The sequence below is a fragment of the Melanerpes formicivorus genome, unplaced genomic scaffold (genome assembly GCF_026170545.1).
Source record: "Melanerpes formicivorus ecotype bairdi unplaced genomic scaffold, bMelFor1.0.p_v2 SCAF_5, whole genome shotgun sequence".
Classification (NCBI taxonomy): domain Eukaryota; kingdom Metazoa; phylum Chordata; class Aves; order Piciformes; family Picidae; genus Melanerpes; species Melanerpes formicivorus.
In genome coordinates, this window is record NW_027142357.1 from 31,645,579 (window position 1) to 31,660,806 (window position 15,228).

Below are 15,228 nucleotides of genomic sequence, written 5' to 3' on the forward strand. Positions count from 1 at the left end.
AGAAGGATGTTATGTTTTCTCTTCATTGTCCAAAACACCTGAAATACTTTCTTTTTTTTCCTCCAGATTCATTATGGCTGAGCTACTTCAGACAGAAAAAGCTTATGTCAGGGACTTACATGAATGTTTAGAGGTAAGTTACAGCCTGGGAAGGCTCCAGTGTTTTCAGGCAGGACAGACTATCCTTTCGATGGTGATGTTCACTGCAATGTGAAGGCTGACAAGAGTCTTTGTGAGGGTAGCACCATTGGTGGGTAGCCACATAGCTGTGTCGTGCTGGTGATGGGAGCTGGGCGGTCAGCAGAGGGAGCTTGCCTCTCACTGGCAGAACCATGCCCAGTGCTTCCCACACCTGGTTGTAAATCTATGGACATATCTGAGTGTGCCTTCACTTTCAAAGCTGTGCTTACCCCTGCAGAGCGAAAGCAGTGTCCTGAGACTCAGCAAAGAGCAATGCGTTTGTGCATTGACCTGAAATTTGTTGGTTTCTGGGGTTTTGGTTTGGGGTTGGTTTTTTTTCTTTTTTTATGGTTTGGGTTTTTTTGTTTGTTTGGGTTTTGCTTATTTGGTTGTTTCTTTTGTTTTGGTTTGGGGTTTTTGTTGTGTGGTTTTGGGTTTTTTTTTTTTCTTAATCATGGAGCATTTTCTCAAGAATTCAAATCTATTCCTGCGGATCTTCTCATGCTGGAGAAAGAACAGAATAGAATTAACCAGGTTGGAAGAGACCTTTGAGATCATCAAGTCCAACCTATCATCCAACACTATCTAATCAACTAAACCATGGCACCAAGCACCCCATCCAGTCTCTTCCTAAACACCTCCAGTGATGGTGACTCCACCACCTCCCTGGGCAGCCCATTCCAATGGCCAAGCACTCTTCCTATGAAGAACTTCTTCCTAACATCTAGCCTAAACCTCCCCTGGTGCATCTTGAGACTGTGTCCTCTTGTTCTGGTGCTGGTTGCCTGGGAGAAGAGACCAGCCCCCACCTGTCTACAACCTCCCTTCAGGTAGTTGTAGACAGCAATAAGGTAGATTTTAGGTTTTAAGTAGATTTAAGGTTTTAGCACTAGATTTACAAAGTCAGATACCTTGTCTACCTTTGCAGCAGGGTATTCCTGAAGGACACTGATATGCAAGGAAAAATGCAGTGTATTTCAGTGAAATCTGTCAGCTTCCACATTCCTGCAGTTTGAAAGAGGTTGTTATACATCTAATGCTACCAAAGTGGTAAATCCAGCTTATCTTTCAACTGTTTCTGCCTGCAGTGTTTGGACACCATCAGCTGGACAGCAAAGACAGGTGGTGTTGGCGTTTTTCTGCTTTTTCCTCAGTTTCCTCTGCTTTTGCTGTGTGTCAGCACTTTGAATTTCTCTGGAGAGTTTTCTGTGACACTGGATTTTTATTTATTTATTTATTTTTAGCTTGTTTGTTTAATCTCAAAGCACAGATTTCCCTTGTCAGCCTGTGCCTCTGGCAGTGAAACAGGGAAAATCTATTCTTTTTCACTGCATTTATTAACAAAGCTAAGAACTGCCGGTGTTTTCCAGACTTACCTTTGGGAAATGACAAGTGGAGTGGAAGAAATACCTGCTGGGATCCTTAATAAAGAACACATCATCTTTGGCAATATTCAGGAGATTTATGACTTTCATAACAAGTAGGTTTTCCAAACAGTTCTGTTAATGTTTTCTGACTCAGGAAACCAAAGACACGTGTATGCCTGTACGTCTGCAGTGTACGCCTACAGAACAATGTACATGGGAGTGTGAAGTAGCTGATCCAGATTTACCAAGTAATGTTTGATTTCCTGGTTTGTGTCCTTGACAAACATGAACTATGTATTAGTTTAAAATTTGCCTTCAGCTGATTAATGATGTTAAAGTTGTATTACAGCAGTTCTATGTCTGCTTTCTATCTCACACTATTAGATCTAGTCCGGAAGCCTGGAAGCTTGCCTGTCAAAAATATGATCTCTTGGAAAACATGAGGGGGGAAAAAAGGAATGGTTGACATGAGCTAGTTGAATAAGGAGCTTTCCTGACACTTCTTGGAGACTCTCTGTGTTTAATCTGTAACTAATGTTCCTCCACTTTATCAAGATAAGACTGTGTATCAGATCAGCCTAGAGGGTTCCCCTGCTATAATGTGAAAGAAATAGCAGTTACAAACTTAATATTTAGGGGTGCTGGATCCCACAAATTGAGTCTGAATTTCAATGCCTGTCTTCAAGTTACATGTCAAAACCAAAGCATTTGAAAGACAAATCAGAAAAGTCTTCCCTCTTGAAGTTTTAGGAGACTTTCAGTGCTTCAGCCAGATAAATGTGCCATCACAACACATAAATACTACCATCACATATGCATCCATATGGTCCAACAGAGGCTGCCATATACATGCTTTAGTGCAAGCAGCTTCAAAGCATGTCAGGATAGTAGATTTAAATTACATATTACATTAAAACAGCCTTTAAATGATAGATGAATCAATTTCTGGCCCACAAGAATTGCCCTATCGTACAGGTATATATATATATATATTCTTCTCCCACTTTAAACAGGATCACCCAATTGCCTTCTCACTTCCCCTCTCTTTGTATTAGCTATATTTCTTTTTAGTGGTCCATACTGATGCCATCTGACTGCTCTCCCTTTTGGCTGTTCCTTGCTCCCAGCTACCACCTTTCAACTCTCAGTTATGCCCCACAGTTCCATTGCATTACCATTTCTCTTTTCTCTGACCCATCTTCCTCCAGCCTGCTGCATCTAAATCATCCTTTTCCCTACAAAACTTCTAGCAATGCTAAAATAAATTGTCCCCCTATCACCTTCACCAGCCTCCTCCACATTCTTCTCCTCTGACTGGTACTCTTTAGGCCCCAGCCTGATTCAAGGCTTTGGAAACAGCACATTCAGTTGCTTCTCTTCCTGCAGTTTCTGTTTCATGCTCTTTAGAATAGAATAGAATAAACCAGGTTGGAAGAGACCTTCAAGATCATCGTGTCCAACCTATCATCCAACACCACCTAATCAACTAACCCATGTAACCAAGCACCCTGTCAAGTCTCCTCCTGAACACCTCCAGTGACAGCGACTCCACCACCTCCCCGGGCAGCCCATTCCAATGGGCAATCACTCTCTCTGTGTAAAACTTCCTCCTGACCTTCAGCCTGAACTTCCCCTGGCGCAGCCTGAGACTGTGTCCTCTTGTTCTGGTGCTGGCTGCCTGGGAGAAGAGACCAACCTCTGCCTGTTTACAACCCCCCTTCAGGTAGTTGTAGAGAGCAATAAGGTCACCCCTGAGTCTCCTCCTCTCCAGGCTAAGCAGCCTCAGCTCCCTCAGTCTCTCCTCTTCTTTCCACCCAGACATTGTACAGGGCTCTGTCTGCAAACATAGGTGTTACTCATGGTACAAGGTGTTGGGAGAGAATTGTTTACAAAAATGTGTATGTTGGGAGTTCACTACTTACCTATGAAGTGTTAAGCTTGTTAAAATTGTCCATTGTCCAGTGCGCCAAGTTGGGTGATGGAAAGCTGGCAGCTTTGGGCTTCTCTTTTTACCCTTCCTCTGAACTGTTACACAACATGTTTTTGCAGATTCTCAATCTGATTCTTGAATACCACTTTACAGTCCCAAATACACTGACCCCCTACTAGAGCTTGCTACCTTTTCCTTTCTTTTGGCAAGGACACACTTTTTCCACTGGCAGGACACTTGGTTAGACTCATAAGCAAGACACAAGTATCAATCATTAGCACTGATTAACTCATTGGTCATTCTGCTTCTCCTGGATATTTGTCTGTAATTAATCACATTGGTCTATTCCTTTTTCAGCATTTTTCTAAAAGAACTAGAGAAATATGAACAGCTGCCTGAGGATGTGGGCCACTGCTTCGTCACCTGGGTAATGAGGCTTCTTCTTTCATTATTTATTCAAATTAATTTCTCTTGCACAGGCAGAAAAGCAAATTGGGAACTGGTGCAAGGGTTACATGCTTAATAAATGCAATTAGGAGCTAATATGGAACTACAACTGCTTTGTCCTTTACTTTACCCAGGGTGAAAGGTTCCCATTCTTAACTCTTCTCCTTACCTCTGCTGGTTCCTTTTCAACAGGACTTCATCAAATCAAACCTGTTTCTAAGGATGACATTAACTTTTTGTGAAGGTGCCTGGAAGGACAGACATTTAAAATCTTAATTTACCTTCGTTAGAGAATTTTCATTATGCTATGAGACCTCTACAAAAGCATGAACAATATAGTTTATCAACATTTTTCTTCAGAAATTAATGTTCAATTGCTGAGTCCCTGTGCTCTCTCATTCCATTACCCAATGCCAGTGGAACTTTGAAATCCTGGTGCTAAGAGGGCACTCCAGGAATTTGCTACAGTAATTTGGTTGGAAGAGACCTCAAAGGTCACCAAGTCCAACCTTTCACCACAGATCTCATGACTAAACCATGGCACCAAGTGCCACATGCAATCCCCTCTTGAACACCTCCAGAGACGGTGACTCCACCACCTCCCTGGGCAGCCCATTCCACCGGCTAACAACTCCCTCTGTTAACAACTTTCTTCTCACCTCGAGCCTAAACTTCCCTTGGCACATGCCACAAATATTGACAAAATGTGATCAGAAATATTGTCTACCAGGAAGAGGTTACATATTTATGAAAGGTGGACACACCTACGCATCATTCTGTGCAAAATCTTCATTGGTGCTTTTAAGATTCATCATTTCTGCAGTAGTACAATTCCAGAGCTGTGTGTCTGTTTACAGGCATATATACAATTGCCTGCCCAACTGCAGGATCCTGTTATTTTGATATCTGGTATTAAAAGTTTCAATAGTTAGAAAAGGAGGCCATCCTCTTCTGTTTGCCTGCCTCTCCCTGAGACACACAGCTCAGTAATATGAAACTGCTCTAAGGCAGGGGTGTACAGATGCTTTTAATTTCCTCTTAAAAATAAATAAATTAGGAAATTAAATTCAAAACAGCCCTAACACAACATAAAGTTTGAACCATTAAATTCTGAAGCAAGGTAGGAAATGGAAGCTTGGTCCAAATGTCACAAGTCTGAGCCTGTCTCAAGTCAAAAATGTCTTGAGCCAGATGAATTTAGGTGAGTCTTTTGCCCAGAGTTTCTGCACTGGATTTGTCTGCAAGTAGGTGATAGAGCCAACTGACTCTATCATGACTGGGTTTTAAGACTTGCAGACTTTTGAATACAGTCTGTGTAACATCATTAGACCTCTGAGAAATTATTTTATAGCTGGATTCAAGTTTTAGGCCTTCCCTCTCTGAGAATTGCTAAAGAAAGCCTCCCATAGTTGTGACACAGTGCACCTCGTTGCCCTCAGAACTGCTCAGTTAAGGTATGAACTGTCTCTCAGTCTTCTGTTCTCAATTTGCAGTTCTTATGTTGCTTTGAGAGGTGGGGGGGTTTGTCACCTGTGTGGTGATGAAGGACTATGGAAGCAGAGAAGTAGCTTATTTTACTTTTTGCTTGATGTTTGTTTTCACAGGCAGATAAATTTCAGATGTATGTCACCTACTGCAAAAACAAGCCTGACTCCAACCAGCTCATCCTGGAACATGCAGGAACCTTCTTTGATGTAAGCAGCCATTGCCATTTTCCTTCAGCACACATAGTGCAGCTGAAACACCTCTTTACACCTGAGCAACAGGTTCTTTTTTGTGATTTGGCATTTGGGTTTTTCATTCCACTGCAGCTAGGGCATGCTGTGAGAACTGACAGGCTGTTGTATGATGTGTGATCTTCATCACTGTAGCAAGTCAGTTTTAAGAGAGACACACATTCTTCTGCCAACCTCTGTGAATTTTCAGACCTAGTCCTTTCTAAAGATCTGATTTGGACATACTCTCTAATTCTGGGCTTAGAAGCAAAATGAAAAGCAGATCCCATTATATTTTATGACCTGAAAACCCTAAGTTCAAAACAAGATTCTGTCCCCCTGTTCTGCATATTTTACCTACCCTATTAGGCATTTGCTTCACCATGCTAGTAAAGGACTCTGCTGACTGCAATTAGACTATTGCCCTTACGAGCCCTACACCTGTGATAAACATCTGGAGATTGCAATCCCACTTTTGTAGGCTGAGAAAAATCTTTAACATTTTTGAGTACTTTTAAACGTTTTGGAACCTCATTCATCTTGCTGTTCTTGTCTGCTGGCCCATAGCTTTGTTTAGTTCCCTTTCTGAGGGGTGGGGGTGGGGAAGTGCTAAGGCCTCTTCCTCAAAGCACTGGAAATCTTTTTCACAGATGTAACCACCCAGAAGGATCCAACCTGTGATGTGGTTGGCAGCTGACATAAATCAGCTCCCCTTGGTTTTGTATGGGCCAGTGCTTATAGTGTGTCGATTAAACTCAACACTGAAAGATCTCACATGAGCCAGAAGTGCTGAATATCTTTTGACTTGTTTTTGGCCTTGTTTCTGAACGGTCTAAAAGTAGACTTGAACTGGTGGAGATTTTCCAGGAGGTGGCGCTTGAGCCTGTTGAATGGTTTGTACTGGGTGGTGACTCGTGGAGGGTTTGAGCTGCCTGAGGTATCTTGTGTTGTTCACACAAGTTAAAAGCGTTTCTTCTGCTAAGCATTTCCACTACAACGCGGCATGCAAGCTTGATGTTGCTTAATAATGAATATTCAGGCATCAGCATCTGCTGTCTTGCAAGAGGAGATGTTTGCTCTCCATTGGTGGGAATTGGGTTGGGCTACCCAGAGATGCCTGTGCAAAAAGAGAAAGCTGGCTGTCTCCCCCATAAAATCTCCACAAGTCACACAATCTAAGTGACTAAGGTAGTGTAGGATCTGTAGATCCTCCTTATCTTGATCTTTGAGTGGCCGTGGTTAAGTGACAGGGCAAGGGACAGTCTGGCATGAAGACAATGGAAAAAGTGGCCAGTTCCAGGCAGAACCTGGAATTGCCTGAAACAACTTGACAATGAGTGAGTTATCTAGAGTAACACCTTTTAGTAAGAAGCCTGCTTGAAGATCACAGATGTACAACCCTTCAGATTACGGGAACCACCATAGAAAGCTGTCTTTGAGATGAAAATAAGCAGTCCTGATATTTTCTGAGTCCATAGAAAATTTGCAGCTTTGCAGACCATCATTGCAATGCTTAACTAATTAGGAGATGGAGCAGTGATAAGTGATACCTTGTTTGAAACTGTGAAGAGAATTACTGGTGATGCTATCATAGCTGGGAAATTCTGAGGACATCAGTGAAGCCATATATGTACAGAATAGTAGTTTCTTTTCTTAGATCACTTGATGCAGATGGAAATTATGCACAAACTCTCAGCTGTGAAACTTGCCTGCTTTATCCTATGGCATTAGTCTAATAGAGCTTGTTATCTTCCATCCCTGCAGGTCTGGCTTTGCTTACACAGTTTGGAAGTTGTTGAGATATTGGCAGGAAATTGCATAGGGAATGGAGCTAGCATGCTTACTCTTTCATAACTGCAGTAGACTGATTAATTTGGTTCTTTCACTTTTTGTATCTGTCTTGTTCACCATTTGGAAGTATTACTGTGTTACTTAAAATCATGTTCTTCGTTCAGTAGTTTCAAAGATAAATGATGTCCTCCATATTTAGCAGTCTTTAATATTTGTGATACCACAGATTTCAGGCTAGGAAGATACAATTTTGATTGCCAAGATGTGTTAGCCTTCAGCTTCAGCTGGTGGGAGTCGTCATATCATTGAGATGATGGAGTTGATTCTAGTGTCTGTTATTTAATTAAGCTTTGGTCTTCAGGTTAAAGACAGGGTTTGGTTCAGTCATCAATATGCCTCTGCTAGTTTGAATATTTTTTTTCCCTTTAAATGTTGGAAAAGATCAGTTTGTTGTCTTCAAAAAGCCACAGGGTGCCTTTAACTTGCATGAGCAGCATTTATAGTGGAGCACGGTAAATCCCATCGATGTTGTTAGCAGATCACCAGGTTTCTGCATGGGTGATTTTTCTTGGATAGTTTCTCTGCTGACCTGGAGTGTCCCTTCTGAAATGGGCAGAGGCACAAGCAGGGTCTCAGCTTCTCCTTGGTAATATTTTTTCTGAAATCACTCACCAAAATTTTGTGTCATGTATTACAAAACCTTAATGTTTTGTTTTAGAGGGGGTTAGTGTTTAATCTGTCTACATAGCTAGCTTACTCCAACACTTCAAGGAAGAGAGGGAGTAGCTACAGGGAGAATGCCCCTTTCCAGCATGTATTTGTCTGACTGCATGTAGCAGTGCTGCTGCTTCCAAGCTGCAGGTTGCTGTGCATCAAGGACAGCTGTCACTCCACCAACCCACTCTGCATCTGCACAGTTTGACCTAGCAGAGTGAGGAATGCCTGAAGCAAGGGCATCTTGCTGGGAGCACGCTGTGCTGTTCAGAGAGCTGGGAGAAAAGAATAGCACTAAATTCAGTATTTGGACCCTACAACACCAAGTGCACTTAGCCAGCTCCAGGAAGTTCACAGACATGGCTGAGGTCTTGCTGGCTCTTGCAGTCACTAATTGAGTCCCAGACATGTGCTCTGCAGACACTGTCCCTGTTTTGGAGCCAGCCATGACTCAGCTTCATGTAAACTCTGTAAACTCCCACACAGAGCCCCTTCCCTTTTAGGTCTTGCTCATGGCACTGGAGATACATTATTTTTTTTCTAGAACAAATTTGCCTACTAAAAAAAAAATATTTAAAAATCTGTTGCTACATCATGTGAAAAAATGCTTATTTTTGCATCCCAGCATAAAGATAAACACTGGAGCTAAAAAAACCACCACCCTAGCAACCTCCCCAGTACTCAACAGAAAATCAAGCTGTATACAGAATGAAAATCTCTGTTCTTGGCAGCTCTTCTCACTTCATCTTCTGTAATTTCCCTTTACAACCTCAAATTTACTCTCCAGTAGCTGGAGATAAGTCCTGTTTCCCTTCCTCATCTGCTCACCCTTAGGAACTGAGGGTTTCCTGATGGCCAGGAGCAAGGGGAGACATGCCCAGTGCCAGGTGGAAGCAGAAAAAATTCCAACCAGTTCTACTTCAGCAGAAAATCTGCCCCTGTAGGACATGAGTTTGAGGTCTTTTACATGGCTAAGAATGTGCATTAGGGTTCTGTAGGATTCAATTCCTAACTCCCACTGGAGCCAGGTGAAGGCAGGCAGCTGGGGCCTTTGTAGATCTCACCAGGTGCCTATCAGCAGTGAAGTTCATGAGCACATCACACTGATGAGCACAGTGTTGTTGAGATTCAGGTGACAAAACAGAAGTATTCAGTAATAGAAGTATTCAGTGCTGCAACAAGTATCATGAGGGTATCTCTCCTGGCCACTTCAGAACAGCGTAGGCCTGTCAACGCTGCCAGACCTGTTACTCCCCTGTGGATATTTCAGATACCCCAGGGCTCTCAAATGGTACTAGATGATTATGTTTAGACAGCTAAATTACACCCTAAGCATGCAGTTTAATGTCACTTCATTTTAATTGAATGTTAAGACTGCTTTCAGCCTTCATAGCTGGGGGAAACCGGTTGACATGGCAGATTAGTCATATTTAAATTGAAGCCTCTTTATTTCACTCTGCGTGGACTTAGCTTGACTTGCATGGGGCCCCTGCATTTTAAGTGGCCTTAGGGGAACTCTGCGGGTTATTGCCAACCTCTCTGAAACCACAGATATTTGCATGTGAGCTTAAAGAGAGCTAAGAAAATAAACAAAACCAACAAGAAGAAGAAGAAGAAAAAAAGAAGCAACAGAGATCCAGAGCTAAAATTAGTTACAGGTGGTTCTGTCTGGCAGAGGGTCAATAATTTTTCCATGACTGAATGCTGTTTTTATCTCTTCTAGGAAATTCAGCAAAGACACGGTTTGGCCAATTCTATATCTTCTTATTTAATCAAGCCTGTCCAGAGGATCACAAAATACCAACTCCTTCTGAAGGTACTTCAGTGAACTTCCCAGATCACCTCAGGCAGAGCAGTTCAGGGGTGTAAGGAGTTAATTTACTCTCAAGGGAGCTGCTTCCTCACCTGTTTATGACCTGTAAGCAGCTCCTGCTGAGCTGCCACTCCTATTTCCCAAGCCTGAGCACAGCTACAAAGTGTGAAATTAAGTTGGGTGTTTTAAAGAAAAAGACTCAGAAAAAGAAAATAAAACATGCAGTAAAAAAACTTAGGGGGGTAGAGTGTGGGGGAAGGGTTGTATCAGAATGGATTTAATCCTAAAAAGTGAGAACTGGGAAAAAAGAAAGGATGACAGGACTGTTTACTTCTGGCTAAGTTTGTGACATGCAACATTTTGATCACATACTACTTTGATGACAGCAGCAATGAACTTTGGGGAAATTTCACTGACTTGACTGAGACTCCTTCACTGGTGCTAGATTCTGTTTGGGAGCTAACATGCTTGTTTGAAAAACGTGGAAAACCTTCATACACAAAGCAGGGATTTCCAAGTGAAATATTAACATTTCCAGTTAACAAAAAACTTTGACTGGTTTGTTGTAAATTGGCTACAGGTTTTTGCAGTGTTTTGTGACTGGGTGTTTTTTAGGTCTAACTTAATCAGCCACTGTTGACTTCAAAACTAGTAAATCAGGGAAGAAAAATGTCTGAGGAATAAAGGAAGAGATAGATTTCTACTTTGAAATGCTAGGACCAGATGTGATGCTTGCATCTTGTTAAAGGTTATTGTGTACATACCAAAGGAGTGATAATCTATACAAGGAATACACATACTGAGTACACTCAGCATGTTGACAGATCTCTGGTTTACAAGACCCACAAGGCTGACTGGTAATGGTGGCAATAGGCATATGTCCTCAGAAATCTTCTGAGTGCATAGTCTCACTTGAGAGAGCCTTGTTTTGTCTTGTTTTATAGTCACTCCCATGTGATCCTCACTATCTACAGTGGGTTATGATGCAGTTCAGCTTTCTCCTGGCACTGTTAGCAAAGCAGTTGCATGTACCAAGTACCAAAACCAGATATAAAGCCAGCATGTTGGTCCAAGTTTTTTTATAGGTGTTTTTGTATTGCTTCTTAGGAACTGCTGACCTGCTGTGAGGAGGGCAAAGGGGAACTCAAAGATGGTCTGGAAGTGATGCTCAGTGTCCCAAAGAAGGCCAACGACGCAATGCACGTCAGCATGCTGGAAGGTAGCAGATGGGCAGGTGGCCAGGGCAGGGGTGGGACCCACCAATAAGTGAAGCCCACTTGTAACTTGTGTAGAAAGTTAGTACAGGTTGGCTGCACCAATGCTGTTGAATTATAATAATTTTCAGGTACTACTTAGCTCCTTTCTAATTTCTCCAAAAGGCTTGAAAGAATAATACTGGCTAGAAAGTTTGCAGGGTGGGGGGGAGTGTATTTATTTATTTGTTATGTGTGTATAACTCTTCTCTGGCCTGGTGAGGCCACGTCTGGAATATTGTGTCCAGTTCTGGGCCCCTCAGTTCAAGAAGGACAGTCCGGTGCAGAGCCACAAAGATGATTAGGGAGCTGGGTTTCTTTAGCTTGGAAGAGAGGAGACTGGAAGATGACCTCATTAGTGTTTATAAATATTTGAAGTGCCAATTCAGTAGAATGGAGCCAGGCTCTTTTCAGTGATGTCCAATGACAGGGCAAGAGGCAGTGGGTGCAAGTTGGAGCATTGGAGGTTCCATATAAACATAAGGAAAGACTTTTTCACTGTGAGAGCAATAAAATAATGGAATAGGCTGCACAGAGAAGCTGTGGAATCTCCTTCTCTGGAGGCATTCAAAACCTGCCTGCATGTGTTCCTGCATGACCTACTCTAGGCGATCCTGCTCTGACAGGGGGGTTGGACTACATGATCTTTTGAGGTCCCTTCCAACCCCTAACATTCTGTGAGGTATATGTATGTGTATATAGTTGTACATACACATATGCATGTGTGTGTATATATATGTAAGTATGCTCTCTCTATATATGTATACACCATATATAGCCAATTAAGATGTGACACATGTGCCTTCTGAAAGAGTATATAACCATAAGAGTACAAATGTCTTTGCCTGGGAACATTTTGACCTGGAAGCTGTGCTTGTAGTGACTCTAGGGTGATGGAACACCAAAACCATATTACTACACCATGGGAATGTTCATAATATTTATTTTTAAGTAACTATTACTACCTTTAACAGCAGTCTCTGTCATTTAGCACATATAATGTATTTGCTTCTGGTGAAAGAATTATATCATTGCAGTAAGGGAAAAAAACAACATTGGGAAGCACATTTTCACTGGGGCAGTGGATGCCCATTAATGTCCTTTAGGAGTATGAATTAAAAAGGAGAAAGGCCTTTTTATTTGAGTTCCTTACTGAGTGTTGTTTCTGGACATTGCTGAGCCCAAGAACAAATGCAAGCTAATGTATTTTGTGGTTTTAGGGTTTGATGAGAACCTGGACGTCCAGGGAGAGCTGATTCTTCAGGATTCCTTCCAAGTGTGGGATCCCAAGTCTCTCATTCGGAAAGGCCGTGAGAGGCATTTGTTTCTCTTTGAAATCTCTTTGGTGTTTAGCAAAGAGATCAAAGATTCTTCAGGACACACAAAATATGTTTACAAGAACAAGTTACTGGTAGGTGTGGCTGCAAAGTATTATGGATGTTGTGTTTCTTGTAGGTAGAGGTGAAGTTTGGGAGATGGCTCACATGTCCCCATACTGGGTTGGGGATCCTCATACCACCTGGAGGGGCTGGCTCTGGGCTTTGTGGGGCTCACCTGGAAGCCAAGCTCACAGTGAGTCTGGAGAGGTTTAAGATAGTGAGATCTGAAGTGTGTGTGGGAAATGCAAGGAGTATCAGCCATTCACTTCCCTGTCTTCCTCTGCTGGTTTTCTGTTTCTGTGTGTATAGCAAAGCACATCTGTATATAGCAAAGACCATACTCCCTTACCCATCCCTGCCTCCCCACTTGTCCCTACAAATGTAAAGTTTTCTGTACATGTGAAGCTTCATTGATATGAAATCTCTCATCATCTCTCCTTCACACTAGACCTCAGAACTGGGTGTGACTGAACATGTTGAAGGAGATCCCTGTAAATTTGCGTTGTGGTCTGGACGAACACCTTCCTCAGACAACAAAACAGTGCTGAAAGTAAGTCTTTACTGCTTTTTCCCATTGCTAGTTCAAGTCTTGGGACCACTAAATGAAAGGCCAGTTTCTTCCATGCTTGTATTCATATGGCTTCCATGGCTGTCAGTGGGATTGTGCCTGCATCAGGAGCAATTCGGTTGGAAGGCCTCAGTATGAATCAAGCCAGTGCAGTTGTGCAGCCTTGCTGAAATTGCATCTCCTCTTGCAGTCTCGGTTGGGCAGCTGCACACTGGCACACGGCATGCCTCAGGGTGTTTGGCTGGGAGGTATAACTCTCTTTGTCCTTTGCCACTGGGCTTACAAACAATCAACTTATTCAGACCTCTAGAGCTGACAACCATTTCTGTTAGTGAGCCTCTGATGAAGAATTCATGTTATAGTTATTTTCTCTGAGGAAATTCTGTCTGTGCACTGATAACCTAGTTCCCCTCTGCAGAGTGTGCTGTACTGTTAACATTAAATATATTTATCCAGAACTTAGCTGCTTTGCTATTGCTTGTCAAGTAGATCTAGTAAAAATACCCTCAGTTCTCATGGGGTTACCGGGTACTCCATCAGCTGAAATGGTACAGCAGAGAGGAGAAATAGTTAACCATGCATATGTATCAGCCAACCACAATTCTTCTATATGGGAGGGGACCTACTAAGAATGTAATAAAGTGTCTGTCTTTCTGCCTTGTGGAACTTTAGGCATCCAGTATTGAAACAAAACAGGAATGGATCAAAAATATCCGAGAAGTCATTCAAGAAAGGATTATCCATCTGAAAGGAGCTCTGAAAGAGCCAATTCAGCTCCCCAAGACACCAGCAAAGCAACGAAACAATAGCAGGAGGTAACCTCAGTCATTCCACACAGCATAAAATCACTATAGTTTTCTTGGCCAATGGCAGTGTAGTGACCATGGGCTTCTTGCTGGATTCACTTCATTTTTGACTACAGTCAAAAGTAGTTTTCATCACCTTTCCTTTTTATCTGTTGTCTGTGCAAAAGTAGCTATAACTCTTTTCTCTGATATACATACCAAGATTTTTTAGTTTAGTACTCCAGGATGTTAGAGAGAAACAAACAGTAAACATTCTTCAGATTCCAAGGTTATGTTTCTTTCACACAGTTGAATTTACTTCTTCTGTCTTTGGTATTTTGAATTGTTTGACAGTGAAAAGCACTGCTGTTCACGACAACATACTGCTGCAGTGAAGTACCTGTGCTTCATCATCAAACACAAACTCATTTCAGCCTGTGAAGTAATACAAATAGTTTGGGTTTGGTTTTGTGCTTGTGCTTTGGGTGTTTTATTTTAATTTTTATGAACTTCTTTGAATCCTAGATTACACAGAAATTATACAAAAATAATTATTCATTTGCTGTCATGGTGGCATTCCCAGAAGCCACCTGTAGTTTGAGCATCTCCACTTTCTAATGAAGTTTTATCACCCTCTTTCTTCAGGCTGCCTTATAGAGGCATCCAAAGCATGAGTAACAAAGGCCATCCCGGAGACCTGTAGCAATGCAGAGACCCAGACATTTCTTCCTGGGGACATGCACAATACAAGAGTTTGCTAGTCCAGAATGGGGATGTTAATCATCTTTGTCTTTAAATATATAGGTTGCATTATTTAGTTTTTTACTTTGAAAGACCATTAAAAATGTAGCAGGAATGTACCTCTGCAGCAGTAAGGATATCAGGTTGGATATTAGGAAGAAGTTCTATACAGAGAGAGTGATTGCCCATTGGAATGGGCTGCCCGGGGAGGTGGTGGAGTCGCCATCATTGGAGGTGTTCAGGAGGAGACTTGATGGGGTACTTGGTACCATGGGTTAGCTGTTTGGGTGGGCTGGATTGGTTGATGGGTTGAACGCAATGATCTTGAAGGTCTCTTCCAACCTGGTTTGGTTTATTCTAAATAAAGGTTTATTCTAAAATAAAGACAATATCCCCTGTTAGCAGACTCATAGAAAGAGACTTGTATAGCTCTGTACTGTCGTTATTTATGTTTGTTTGGGTAACATTTTTATGGCTTACTATTAAATCCTCAAGGTTTCTGTTAGACAAGATCCCTTCCTTCAGTGTCACATGCAGCCTGGCCT

At 42.1% G+C, this 15,228-nt stretch overlaps 1 protein-coding gene across 7 annotated transcripts in view; it reads left to right on the forward strand.

Moving 5' to 3' along the window:
* The window catches only part of KALRN (kalirin RhoGEF kinase), a 556,957-nt gene that overhangs the window by 393,451 nt on the left and 148,278 nt on the right, over positions 1 to 15,228 (forward strand). For all 7 annotated transcript variants that reach the window (XM_068139021.1, XM_068139024.1, XM_068139015.1 and 4 more), the window contains exons 24-32: positions 67 to 133; positions 1,551 to 1,660; positions 3,835 to 3,904; positions 5,529 to 5,618; positions 9,868 to 9,960; positions 11,065 to 11,176; positions 12,431 to 12,621; positions 13,038 to 13,139; positions 13,830 to 13,972. In XM_068139021.1, coding sequence (XP_067995122.1) covers positions 67 to 133; positions 1,551 to 1,660; positions 3,835 to 3,904; positions 5,529 to 5,618; positions 9,868 to 9,960; positions 11,065 to 11,176; positions 12,431 to 12,621; positions 13,038 to 13,139; positions 13,830 to 13,972 — 978 coding nt within the window. The remainder of the gene's footprint in view (positions 1 to 66; positions 134 to 1,550; positions 1,661 to 3,834; positions 3,905 to 5,528; positions 5,619 to 9,867; positions 9,961 to 11,064; positions 11,177 to 12,430; positions 12,622 to 13,037; positions 13,140 to 13,829; positions 13,973 to 15,228) is intronic.